Below are 13,686 nucleotides of genomic sequence, written 5' to 3' on the forward strand. Positions count from 1 at the left end.
TCTTGTTTTAATATATAAGAAAATTAATTGTTTACTTGCATTTTAATAACATTTTTTGTCATTTCACAAAGTTTTGGTTGTGCCAGCTAAATTTTATTTTTACAAGGTTTAAGTACGAAAATGTAAAGTTTGTAAGCAAGTGCTTAACAGAAGCATGTGAACTGTTAATGTACTCATACTGATGTAAGATAAACTTTTCTGGCTAGCTAAAAGGATTCTAAAGGAGGAATACATTTGACACTATTTTGTTAATTATTTCGTGACTTGAGCACCATCCCAGAAGATCGCTGTCAAACATGATACTGGAGGGGCTGCTCTGAGAATTGTTTCCATTCTGTCAGTAATGTGCCACAAAATTACAGGGGGGATGATGAGTAGCTGATATGTGTTTCTATATAGTATATCTTCAGCACATGACACAGTAACTGGACGCTATATAATTTATAATAGAATAAATCATAAATAGCACACTTTCAAATACAGTCTTAGACTAAATTATGAAGCAAAATGTAGACATACTTATAAAACAGTCACTAAACCCTGGATCAATGTTCAACAATTTCTGTTTAAGACTTAGTATCTCCGTCATCATGGTAGACAGATATGGTGCATTTCTTCAGAAGACACCTGGAGTATGCCAGAGATAAAGAGCTTGAGGAGTTCAGCATGCAGATCAAAACTGCCTTGTCTACCACAAAAGTAGACCAAAAACATTTGTTCTGGTTTTGAATTAAACAACTACTATTAAGCTAAGTACAGTTTATTTTCTATTAACTCTGGTTGACAGTCCTTCTCTTGCTGACTAAAAGTAAAAGTAAAATAATTACTTATCAGTGTGGATACACCCCTGTAGAATATAATTATAATATGATGCATTATATGCAAGATGTTACCATCAGTGTCAAGTAGGACACGACAATATATAGAGTTTAAGATACCTTTAATACATTTTTAAAGCATGAAGTCATCCAATTTGCTTCTACCAGATGTATAACAGTAAAAAAAGTGTTGCCCTTACTACAAGATTTATCTTTGTTTTACCATCTTGAGTAACAAAAAGCATGTCTTTTAAAGATAAGCTCTCAGTCTCAGATAAAACTGAAATATTAAGCTAAAATGTTGCAATACCACTTTATTTGCAACTGATTTTTGATTTAAGACATGTGGGGTTCAGCTATATAGCAATAAACATCCAGTTTGATCTTATGATATTATTATGAAATATTTGATTATTTATGGTAGAGCTTAAGCTAATACCTTAATATTATTAAGCAGTAATCGGGCTGGTATACACGATACACATTCCAGTCACAATATTTCCTGAAAACTAAAGTTATTTATAATATTCTTTAATCTTTACCAAATATAATGCAGTGAAATGAAAAATTCTCCTTTTGATCATGCTATTGTCATCAAGGATCAAGACAGAAAAATGGTTTAATGACCCTGGAGCAGAAGAAAACAACTATCTTGGCTCCAAGCACCAGAAAAAAAATGTGTGAACTTGGTACCTTCTTGACTGTTCAGCAGTCTGTGAACAAAGCAATTTGATCTCTCTTTAAGGATGTTTTTGATCATTTTTTGCCCCCTTTTCTGGGGGGATTTTATATATACTAGCCAACCCGCGGCGTACCATACGCCGCATAATCAGGCCGGTTTTTTAATGATTTTTAAGCACAGGGAAAAAATTAACATTTGAAAAATCGGTAATGTAATAAATCAGTAAGAAATGCAACATTATAACAATGCACGGAACGAACCAACACACAATCGTTCGTGACTGAAAACTGGCGGACCAATCTAGTTGATGTGAGCGAAGGAAATGTAGACGTGCGCCTTCTGTTCTGACAGATGTGTCGACGATGTATTGCTGGAAGAGTTTGCCACTGGAATGCAAGACACTAAATGAAGATCTCATGGCAAGCCTGAAAGCATAAAGCTGTGTGACTCGCATTCTTTTTGCGGTTCACTTTTACTCAACATGGTTTAATTGTATGTGCCAGCCTGGATCTCCGAAAGGGAATAGCAGTGGAAAAAACCATGGGGTCACAGTTCATATTGAGAACAGAGATACGCTTGCAAGCATATGCAAATGTCTCGTTGTGCAGGAGGTTCCCCGTCTTCACCTACAAAGCAGCAACATCAGTTTGACAGGACGGGGCGTAATACCTTCTCATATCCAAACCTGGATTTTCCATGAACACCATTCGTACAGCAGTAACAGAGTAACCGTGAGTGATAATGTCATGCATTTGCATGTAAGACTTTGCGAAGGGATTAACCTGGCGTATCATGTTGTCTAGTTGAAGCAACAAAATGTAACTGCAAGCGCTAGCCTCAGCAGAATCGAAGATATATAGCTGACCGTATTATGGTGACGTGTCAGGACTGTTATATAAAGGAGAGACCTGGTGATAAATTTGACCATGGATTCTGAAAGCATACGGTCCTTGTCCAGATGGTTGAGCGATGTGTGTGCCCATTGATGCGAAAGCTAAAGCAGAGTTGTATTCCCTGATATGATCACAGTAATTTCGGGACAGTGGGTTCTTGCCAGTCAAGAGGTCTTTCAATAAAAGAGGGGGCTTGGATAGCGGTGGCAAAGACACCTTGCCGGCATGACAACACTTAGTGTAATGTCCAGATTTGTTGACCTCTGCTGGCCAATGAAGAGCATTGCAAGAAGCACATAGTGCGGTAGGTAGGCCAATGTTATGTTCTTGGACGTGAAAGGCGGTATCTTCTTGAAAAGCCGCAGAAAAGTGAATGCGATGTTTGTGCATGAACGATTTAGTGCTGTGTTGACACTGAAGGGAATTGGAATGAGTTGTGTCGAAGCATTGCTGGCAATGTTCACATTGCATAATTCGTTCAGTGGAGTGTGTTTTTAAATGCATGTTGAGAAATCTCTGCACTCGAACGTTTTGAACAAATCGTGCTTTCAAAGATCTTTTTGGAATGCGTTCGTTCAGTGGAGTGGGTGTGTAAATGTGCTTGGAGATATTTCTGGCGTTTGAAGGTTTTGGAGCAGTGTTGACACTGAAAAGAATTAATCAGGGAATATGTTTTGAGATGTTTAGTAAGGTATCTGCGTGTGTGAAAGTGTTTGTCGCAAATTTTGCATACAAATCTTTGCGTTGAATGGATCTGCATTGTGAAGCGTTGTGGAGATCCATCTCACCTGTGAAGACCTTGTTACAAAATGTGCAATTGAAGGTGAGAGTGGAACGAGTTCGTAAGTGTTTTTTAAGAGCGCGAGTTGTCTCGAAGTATTGTTGGTAATGTTCACATTGTATCATTCGGTAAGTGTTGTGTTTTTTCAAATGTGTGTTCAGATATCTGTGTACTCTGAAGCTTTTGGAACAAAAGGTGCATTGAAAGTCCTGCCTGGAATGTGTGTGTTCAGGGAAGGGTGTCTTTAAATGTTTTTCAGGAAGAGGAGAGTGGGCATGTGACGTCACATTAGTGTGACGAGCAAGTGGGTGTGCACGCTGTGTGCACATACCGACAGAATTAAAAGATGTCACCAGAAGGTAATCACATGGGTATTTGAGAGGCATGAGAACCTCGTAATGCCCATGATCCAAAGGACCGCTAAAGAGCAGGGATATGAAGAGACGCTGGGCCGGATTGTAAACTCGAGGAGAGGCATGAGGACGTTCTTGGAAGTAAATGCTGATAGTAGCTGGAAGGATTTGGGACATTGCCACAATTTCTGCCTCGCCACCAAAGACTCCGGACGTATTCATGTAATCAGCGTATTGTTGAGCAGACTGTATAACAATGCCTCTGTGACTAAGAACAACGGACACCACGTCACCGAAGTTATCCCAATGTTGGCAAATAAAGCTAACAGCCATGTTACGAAGTTTGAGAGCAACAGTTTCGTCAATGACATTTCTCCAAAAAAACCCGACTGACAAAAACAAACAGTTACCTGAAGCAGGAATTTCAATAACATTGAAAGAAGTGTTGTTTCCATGAAATACATTTGAAGCAGTAGCCATGGAGGGCAAAAGAATAGTCAACGTGGCTCACAGCTGGGTTTGGACCGCAGCACAGACCAAAGTGAGTGAGTATGTGTTTAATGAGCTGTTTGATTTGGCGGGCAGTGGTCTAAGGTGCGTTCCTGAGCACGTGGGAGGAGGGGTAGAGTTTCTGGGCGGTGCTTCGTTGTTCTTTCGCATGGTTTTCATGGTGGATGCGGTCGGTGTCGAAACCGAAAAGAATAATGAAAAGTCAACGTGGCTTAGACGTGCATGTGGACTCCTAGCACAGACGAAAGGGGCTAACTGGGTGGTCAGTGAGTTTTTGCGTCCGGGCACATGGGCAGGCAGTGTGAATGCCTAGAGAGCGAGGGTAGAAGCGGGCCAGTGAAAAAGGAGTGTTAGTGGGCAGGGAAACGTCTTCTGTATTTCTGCAGGAGCATCTAAGAAGACGCATGTTTGTCGCGGATGCGAATTGCTGTATGTAGCGTGTAAAACAGTTTGCTATGGTTCACGCGTCGTGCGTCGTAACCGAAAACTCGGTTTTTAAAGACTGCTTACTTCATTGTGTTTTAACCTCAGTTGTAAAGGATTGTTTTAAAGATCCCTTGGGATACCCCTCGCAAACCGTTTTACACGCTGCGTATGGCGATTCACCTCCGTGAGAAACATGCCTTTATGAACAATCAACATGCAGGTGCATGTGGCCTCTACGACAGACGAATATAAATGACGGCGTTTCTTCTGTGTCGACGCGTCCGAGTTGGTGGGCGTGGCTCTGCGAGTTATCGTCGTATCCAATGGTCTTGGAGCTGGTGGGCGTGGCTCCTTCCTGCGTGCGCCATCGGTGTCTTACTTGTCGGCGGCTCAGTGAATCCACGCCCCTTCCCGCGTGCTTTCCATGGCTGTCTTGCCTTAGTGAATTATATATATATAGATTAGTCACTATTTGTATAAATTTCTGAGATCAGAAAAAACATCTTTCATATTGGAATTAATTTTCTGTGCCTTGTTTAGCTTTTGTAAATTAATTTTATTTTAAATTGTTTCTGCTGCTGTTTTGGTTATTGCTTGTGCTGATATTTTCTTTCTATTTCTATGGACATTTTGTGGTTGGTCGCAATGTGAAAACAAAACTGTCCCATGTTAAAATGTCACCTGATGTATTGCTTTGCTATTCCAATTCACAGATAAAAGTCTTACATGCCCCTGTGCTGTAAGACTAATTCTTTCTGTGTTATTTTGGTTTTTGCTCTGTTCTTGAACATTTTGACTTTGATTTTTGCTTAATCCACCTGATCAGCCTCATTAAAATTTCTCTGTTCACAAAAAACAGAATGCTCTGAAGTTCAAAGAAAGTGAGTTGCTAGATTTGGTCCAATCTCAGATAAAAGTGACTGTTTTGGGAGGGGATCTTTATACCTCTGCATTGAAGTCAACACAACTGGCACAGCCCCAGTGCATCATGGGATAACTCCTATAGAAATGGATGATGCAAAAGCCACAAAATGGTGGTTTCTGCTGTCAAGCTATAAAGGTATTAGAAAAGATGGTACAAAATAATTACATTTATGGTTCCAAATAATATTCTGACTGCATAATTGAATTCATTGGGTAATAAAACCTCCAAAATGACACCAAGATGAATTCTCCAGCTTTATGCAAACCCAAGAAAAATTAAAAAGAAACTCAAATAATAACACAGATTACCTATTTATCGAGATGCGTAAAGCCTGTGCTGTAGCATTACCTGCTGTTTGTGTTATCTGGCTCCCATTTCTTGAATTTCTCTTGTTTTTTTCTTTTGTAAGTGCTTGTGTTACCCTTGAAGTTGATTTTGGTATATACGAGTATACATATATTATATATATTGCTTGTGTGTATATATATATATATATATATATATATATATATATATATATATATATATATATATATATATATATATTGTGAAGTGTGTCCCCATCTTGCACCCCAAAACACAAGGCAGAGTCTCAGTACTATAGCAAAACCAGCTTTTATTCCACTTGAAACAGGAACAGCATGGTTATTTATTGTAGCAGGATGTACTGCTCTCCTACACCCAGACAAAGCAGTCAGGCAAGGTCGTGGCCAGGTTAGTGGCCAAGTAATAATATTCCCTGCATTTATAATGTTCCTTCTATCACCCATCGACGGCAGGCGCATATAGCATGACTGCAGTCTTTTCAGATTTATTTTTTGCGATGAGCTGCTACAGTGCTCAGAGCCTGCGGTTGCCCCACAGATGCAGCGACTGTGCTTTGGGGGGAGTCCTGAAAGAGTTTCCTTACAATATATATTTTAGGTTGCTTCTTGGAGGTTACACTTTTGTATACTATTGATCAGTTTTGAAATCACTTCTTGTTTAAACATCTTTTGAATAAACATTATTCTTTTCAAAAGAAATTTTGTTTTGTTCTTTGAGCCAGAGGTTGATATGGTTCCCCATCTTCCATTTTCAGATTAATAAGCTTATCCTTTTTCAGTCTGCAGGCTGTAAGCCAGCTACACTTTCAGAACCAGGCCTACTGTTGAGATTCACGGGCCCAAATATCACAACACCAACATGCATATCTTTGAGATGTAAGAGAAAACCCTATATAAAAAAAGGAGAATAAACAAACTACACACAAGCAGACAATTTGACCCCATGATTTGCAGCTGTGATTACTTTAGCAGTGTTAAATCTATAACACTATACCACCACACACTGACTATCTTGAAACATAAATATGGAAATCTTCCTTAGACAGTGATTACTTGTCATGGTATCACTTAAACCCCATGTTTAGACTTACTGAAAATGTTTGATGAAAGAAAACAAAAAAATATTTTCATATTTAAATTGTACATAGCAAAAATCAATACTTCAGGCATTTTTACAACATTTATCCCTTTTACACACTTTTTAATTCAGTTTTTTAAAGTTTACGTATTGGTTGCTTATTAAACATTAAAGTACCTTTAATATGTAATTATTCATTGTAAATTATGGAGGTGATGAAATGTACATAGTACATTGTCCAAATATTGCACACTCCAGGTGTCAAGCGACCTTCTTCCGTTAGCATGTCCGGGTGTGGCAGAAGTGCTGCCAAACAGGGCTCAACAAATTTCCAGGTGCTCCCTGGCAGGGGCCATGGGCCCCAGCAGGGTTGAGCTTTCAAGCTCCAAAACTGTTGCCCCACTGGAAGCCAGTGGGAATGCCCTCTATCAGTCTGGGGGAGATAATGCTCTGAAAAAGCTATCTCCCCTGGTCCTTCCATTGTTGAGGCGTGCCAGCAGGGTAGGGCCCTAGCCATCCACCACAGAGGCTACAAAAAAGAAGGCCTGTAGTCAAGTAATTTTTACAGTGAGCAGTGAACAGGGCTGCCCTTTGTCACCAATTCTGTTCATAACTTTTATGGACAGAATTTCTAGGTGCAGCCAGGGTGTTGAGGGGGTCCGGTTTGGTGGACTCAGGATTGGGTCACTGCTTTTTGCAGATGATGTTGTCCTGTTTGCTTCATCAGGCCGTGATCTTCAGCTCTTTCTGGGTCGATTTGCAGCCGAGTGTGAAGCGGCTGGGAATGGAAATCAGCACCTCCAAATCTGAGACCATGGTCCTCAGCCGGAAATGGGTGGAGTGCCCTCTCAGGGTTGAGAGCGAGATCCTGCCCAAGTGGAGGAGTTCAAGTATCTCGGGGTCTTGTTCATGAGTGAGGGAAGAATGGAGCGCGAGATCGACAGGCGGATCAGTGCCGTGTCCGCAGTGATGCGGGCTCTGCATCGGTCTGTTGTGGTGAAAAAGGAGCTGAGCCGTAAGGCAAAGCTCTCAATTTACCAGTTGATCTACGTTCCTACCCTCACCTATGGTCATGAGTAGTGACCAAAAGAACGAGATCATGAATACAAGCGGCTAAAATGAGTTTCCTCCGCAGGGTGTCTGGGCTTTCCCTTAAACATAGGGTGAGAAGCTCAGTCATCTGGGAGGGGCTCAGAGCAGAGCCGCTGCTCCTCCGCATCGAGAGGAGTCAGATGAGGTGGCTCGGGCATCTGATCAGGATGCCGCCTGGACGCCTCCCTGGTGAGGTTTTCCAGGCACGTCCAACCGGGAGTAGGCCCCGGGGAAGACCCAGGACACGCTGGAGGGACTATGTCTCCCGGCTGGCCTGAGAACGCCTTGGGATTCTCCCGGAAGAGCTAGAAGAAGTGGCCGGGGAGAGGGAAGTCTGGGCCTCTCTGCTCAAGCTGCTGCCCCCGTGACCTGACCCCCGGATAAGCGGAAGAGGATGGATGGATGGACATTATTTTTTACCTCACAAAGCCAAATAGCAAGTAAAACAATTTTCTTACAAAACTATCTCTGTTATTTATAATAACAGGTAATATGCTATTTGAAACCTTTACTTACCTTTATCTTTCTTCAGTAAAGCATTTCTTACTACTGACTTATACCTGATGTCTGACAATCTTTTGTGGAAAGTTTCTGAAATGTTCAGAAAACTGTTACATTTTGTAACAAATATTTAATTATTGATATGAACTAAAAGTTATTTAATATGCCCTGCAATATTCCCTGCAACAATAAAATTAAAATAGATTCATAGTAAAGAAATTATTAGTTATTATAATAGATAGTATTATGACAGTAAGCAGTCTTGGTATAATCTGACATTTAAGTCTAAGATAACTGCATTTGGCTTTTCCTTTACAGACAGAGCTTAGATCAGCATAGTTATAATAATTTTTATGATAAAATAAAACAGATATACAAAAATAATTAATATTTTTCTTGAGATTCATATATTAATTTTTCATTATATTTTTATATATATATATATATATATACACACACACACATACAGTATATAACTGTATATATACACTATCAAATTAAATATATACAGTACATATAAATTTGAATTTCCTTATAATAACCCAGTTCTTCCAGTACTGCAGCCATACAAATTTTTATTTTTATGCTGTATTGAGGATTTGTTCTGTTCTGTGTATTGTATTGTATTGTATTGACCCCCTTCTTTTGACAACCACTGCACGCCCAACCTACCTGGAAAGGGGTCTCACTTTGAACTGCCTTTCCCAAGGTTTCTTCCATTTTCCCTACAAGGTTTTTTTGGGAGTTTTTCCTTGTCTTCTCAGAGAGTCAAGGCTGGGGGGCTGTCAAGAGGCAGGGCCTGTTAAAGCCCATTGTGGCACTTCCTGTGTGATTTTGGGCTATACAAAAATAAACTGTATTGTATTGTACTGTATGCAAATCTGGAGTCTAATAAATACACTGAAATGTTCTGCTGTAGTAATTTACAGTAGTAAATACAGCTGTATGCTGTGCCTGGGCCCAAGTTTAGATGCAAGAACAGTCTTATTTCTAATTATTTTTTTAAAGTACAAGTAAAGTATCATCAATGGTCTAGTGATCCACATCTTGCTTACAGAGGAATCAAAGCATTATGCACACCTGAATCTGTTCCACAGAGAGTAGCAGTCTGCGCAGCTGATGAAACGCTGCAGTTGTAACCCACTAGGCTGACTATTTTGAGCAGCTGTTTAAAGCTGATCATCTGGCTAGGATGGTGGACATTTCTGGATCCACAGTTCTTGAGGCTGATACTCCAATTAGCTTAGAACCACCCAATCTCACTGAGATTGCAGAGGTGGTGAACCAGATGAGGGTAAGGAAGGCTGCAGGGATCTGTGTTATCCGAGGTGAAGTTCTCCAGGTTGATGGTAAGACTGTCACCTCCTGGCATTATAAGCAATCTTTGCTTCCATTTGGGAGACAGGCATAATCCCAATTGACTGGAAAACGGGACTAATCATCCCTATATGGAAAGGGAAAGGTGATCGCCTGGACTGCGGCAACTACGGGGAATAACACTAGTCTTGGTGCCGGGTAAGGTCCTTGCTAGGGTCATACTCAATAGGATCCATGATCACTTGCTCACCTACCAGTGTCCGGAGCAGTCTGGTATTATGCCTAAGAAGCCTTCAATCGCCTGCATCCTATTCTCATCGAGTGCAAATGCGAACATCGGAAGAGTTTCTTTGCATCATTTGTCAATCTTCATAACGTGTTTGACTCAGTTAATCGAGCTGCCCTGTGGGACATTATGAGACTTCATGGGACACCCCTGAAGTTACGCAATGTCACTGGTACTGTGAGCGCTATGCACTGCCATTAGCAGCATGTCTATCTGTTAAGGGGTGTTGACTTCATCAAAAGGTTACTTAACTCGGCAGTGACCTTCATGTCTTAGGTGACTCTTCCTATGAAGTCAGTAGATGGATTGGGAGAGCAAGAGGGGTCATGAGGCCTCTGGAAAAGTGTGGAGCAATTCCCTGAGGGTGATCTGGCTTGCAGGATCCTTATTACTGAAGACCCTAGTGACTGGATCAGGCCAAGGGGATACCCACCTAGCACCAGGCGGGGGTAGATAGAAGGGCAATTTCAGAAGGGTGGAGACTGGATCACATGTCTGCTTGGGGGAGTTGACAAATGGGAACTTGAGATGTATGGCAGTGCGGTGGATGTGGCAATGTGCTGTACCGGTGCATGTTCCCCAACCTGACCTGATATGAGAATAAAACTGAGACAGAAATTAGATTCCTAGACAAAGTTAGTGAGCTCACTTTCCTTAATAAAGGGGTTAAGATGATAAACAATAGAGAAGGACTACAGAATAGAACCTCTACTTCTCTGAAGGAGTGGATCCAATTAAGGTAGTTTAACATGCAGCAGAATGTCCCCTAAGATTCTCTGAAGGTAGTGTACCAGGCATGGTCCACTGGGAGAAGACCCAGAACAATATGTAAATTGGCAGGACTGGGCGTATTTAGGAATTTGTCAGAGATATTAGATTCAACTTGTTAAATATAAGGTGACCTGGTCTTTCCAACTCTTCATTTTGACATAGCAACCCTCCCCAGAACAACTGAATGGAAAGTATGATAAAATGGCAAAATAATTAAAAGAAAAAAATATTTAATTATTGACAAAAGGGCATATGCAGCAATTAAAAACAATTACATCAAGAAGATGATTTTAAAGAAAAAGGAACTCATACCATTTGTAGAAAATGTATTTCTGACAATAAAACTTCATAAGTATTATTATTGCCATCTTCTCCTATAAATGTTTCTAACTCTTTTTTCAGTCTGTAAGACAGGAAAAAATAGTGAAAATGTAACACAATAACAGAAATTACAAAAATTGTATTTATTAAATACAGAAAACTGCTTAGAAGTTTTTATTTGGAACAATATTAGGAACACATGAAGCTACAGTATAATCTATCTAGCAACAAGCATGACAAAATAGCAATACAACAGCAAAATGGTGGCACACTAAAAAGAAGATGACACTGCAATAGGTACATAAATAACAAAAATTAATTTAATCGTTGCTGTAGAGAAAAGACACAGAAAAAATGCTGAAATATGTATATTCTGAACCCAATATCACCGAAGAACTATTAATAAAGAAAAAATATGTTCTAGCCAAATTATTTATTAAAGTTTGTGAAATCATAACAGAGCAAAGTTACTAACTGATGTGTCTCTCCATTTTATTAGAAAACCTGATATGAAAAGAACACAATAACCTAGGAGCGTTGTGGTCATTAAAAATTTAAAATATTCAAAATGCACTGGGCTTTAAACTAATTTTCACTATCAGGAGTGATCAATTAAAAATTTGAACTGGGACACACTGGCTTCAGTCTAGACACACTGAATATAAGGTAGATCCTTAAATGGACCAGAAGTACCACCTTATATAATACTGGACCATTTTAAGATGGGGCATGGGTAAATAAACCAAGAATCTAATTTAGGGGATGGGACCCTTAGGAAGATGTCTTGCTTAGAGTGCCGTACCTACTGCCCAACCCAAAACTCAGTGATGAGCAAATCACTTGGCACTGGTTCTCCTTAACCAGTTTTTAAGTTTTGCATAAACTAGCAAAGCACTCAGCCAAACTAGCAACCACAAAGGAGACTGATTATAATCACACACAAACACACACACATAATCGGCTAGAAAAGGGCCCAATGGATACACTTTACCTCAGGCAGAGGCAGTCAAGCCCAAAAACTCAAATGAGAGGCTTTCTGCCTGCACAGATCCAAAGATAGCTTTTAAATATCAAACAAAGGATAAGCAGAAAACTCTGAAAATTCTGGTCCAATGACAATATTCCTTAATATTAGATATTTATTTGAAGAAAAAGAAATTAACAAAAGGCAAGGCAAGAAGAAGGGCAAAAATAAGTTTTGCCTAAATAGACAGCAAACCCAAATAATTACAAGCCAGAATCAGCACATTTAAAAAAAAAGAACCTGGGGTCAAATTTAGTAAATCCAAACAAAGTAAAATAAAAATCACAAAACAAGAATCCAAAACATAAACACAATGATGATGGTTCAGTACAATCTGAAGCTTCTCTTTAAATACTATCAGGGGCAGTAACTCATCTGCATGATCATTTAGCCCTGCTTTGTTTGCCTCGACATGAAGCAGACAGGGCAAACAACTAAATAAAACACAAGTTAAAATAACTCAAAAATATGAAATAATTATTGACATCACAATAGTTCATATATATGATAAGACAAAATGAAACAAAATACAGAATTAGCAACTAAATAAATATATACTGTATACAATATTAATTTACAACCAAACCTATTGTAGGAAAAACCATCAAAAATGAGACACAAATTGAGGTCCCCTGTCATTGATGATTAATTTAGGAAAACCATGAAAGCAAAAACACTTGAGATAACAGAGATAAAAACATTTAGAAATACTTCAGCTTTATGAAGCTTTTTAAAGAAACAAAATGTGTGCTCTCAGAGAACCGAGCCCGTGTCCAAAATAGTAGTATATTTCTGTAATGAAAGTAGATCTATATTGAAATCCATGCTGATTTTCAGGAAAACCAGGAGTAATTTTGAATATGGTGGCGACTGAATACAGTGGCCTCTCCTAGTATGACAAAAATGGTGTTGTGTGTTAAATGTTGCTTATTTTTATAATTCAACTCTATATTTACCAGGGGCCTCATGCATAACGCCGTGCGTAGAATTCACACTATAACATGACGTAAGCACAAAAGCCGAAATATGCTTACGCACAGAAAAATCCAGATGAATAAATCTGTGCGTTCGCCAACTTCCGCGTTTCTCCGCTACATAAATCCCGGTCAAAATGAAAAGTAACGCTCGTGCATGCGCCTGCTGTCCCGCTCCAACTCCTTCCAGAATTATGTCTCTTTGAATATGCAAATCAATATAAATAGCCCTTAAGTTCAGTGTTCTGTGAAAATACAATGGGAAAAGCAAGAGGCAAAAATGGAAGAATTTCAGAGAATACCAAGTGTAGGCAAGAAAAAACTTAATATTTGCTGGTTTAAACAGTGGTATAAACAACAAAAGGAAGTTGATCAACTGATACAGCGTGTCGGAGAAACTCGAAAGCTCAAGTTCACAAAGTTGCACAGTGCCCGGAATAAAAAAAAAGAAGTTGTCAGATATCAAAGTCACCATGAAAAGGCGAGTTGTAGCCCACCATCTGAGTGTCATATGAAAGCTTATTAGGGTACAGAGAAAAAAAAAAGGTACACAGTGTGGAAAAAGCACGAAATGTCAACTTAAATCTCGAAATTTCCACTTTAATCAC

The 13,686-nt window shown here is 39.5% G+C and overlaps 1 protein-coding gene across 2 annotated transcripts in view; it reads right to left on the reverse strand.

The window, feature by feature from the left end:
* ccdc172 (coiled-coil domain containing 172) overlaps positions 1-13,686 on the reverse strand; it is a 103,058-nt gene that overhangs the window by 5,025 nt on the left and 84,347 nt on the right. The window contains exons 7-8 of one of the 2 annotated variants that reach the window (XM_039742315.1): positions 11,072-11,162; positions 8,401-8,475 (exon numbers count right to left, since the gene is read on the reverse strand). In XM_039742315.1, the coding sequence (XP_039598249.1) occupies positions 8,431-8,475; positions 11,072-11,162 (136 nt within the window). In that variant the 3' untranslated portion in view covers positions 8,401-8,430. The remainder of the gene's footprint in view (positions 1-8,400; positions 8,476-11,071; positions 11,163-13,686) is intronic. The other variant, XM_039742325.1, reaches the window with a different exon arrangement.

This window comes from Polypterus senegalus, chromosome 1 (assembly GCF_016835505.1).
Source record: "Polypterus senegalus isolate Bchr_013 chromosome 1, ASM1683550v1, whole genome shotgun sequence".
Taxonomy (NCBI): Eukaryota; Metazoa; Chordata; class Cladistia; order Polypteriformes; family Polypteridae; genus Polypterus; species Polypterus senegalus.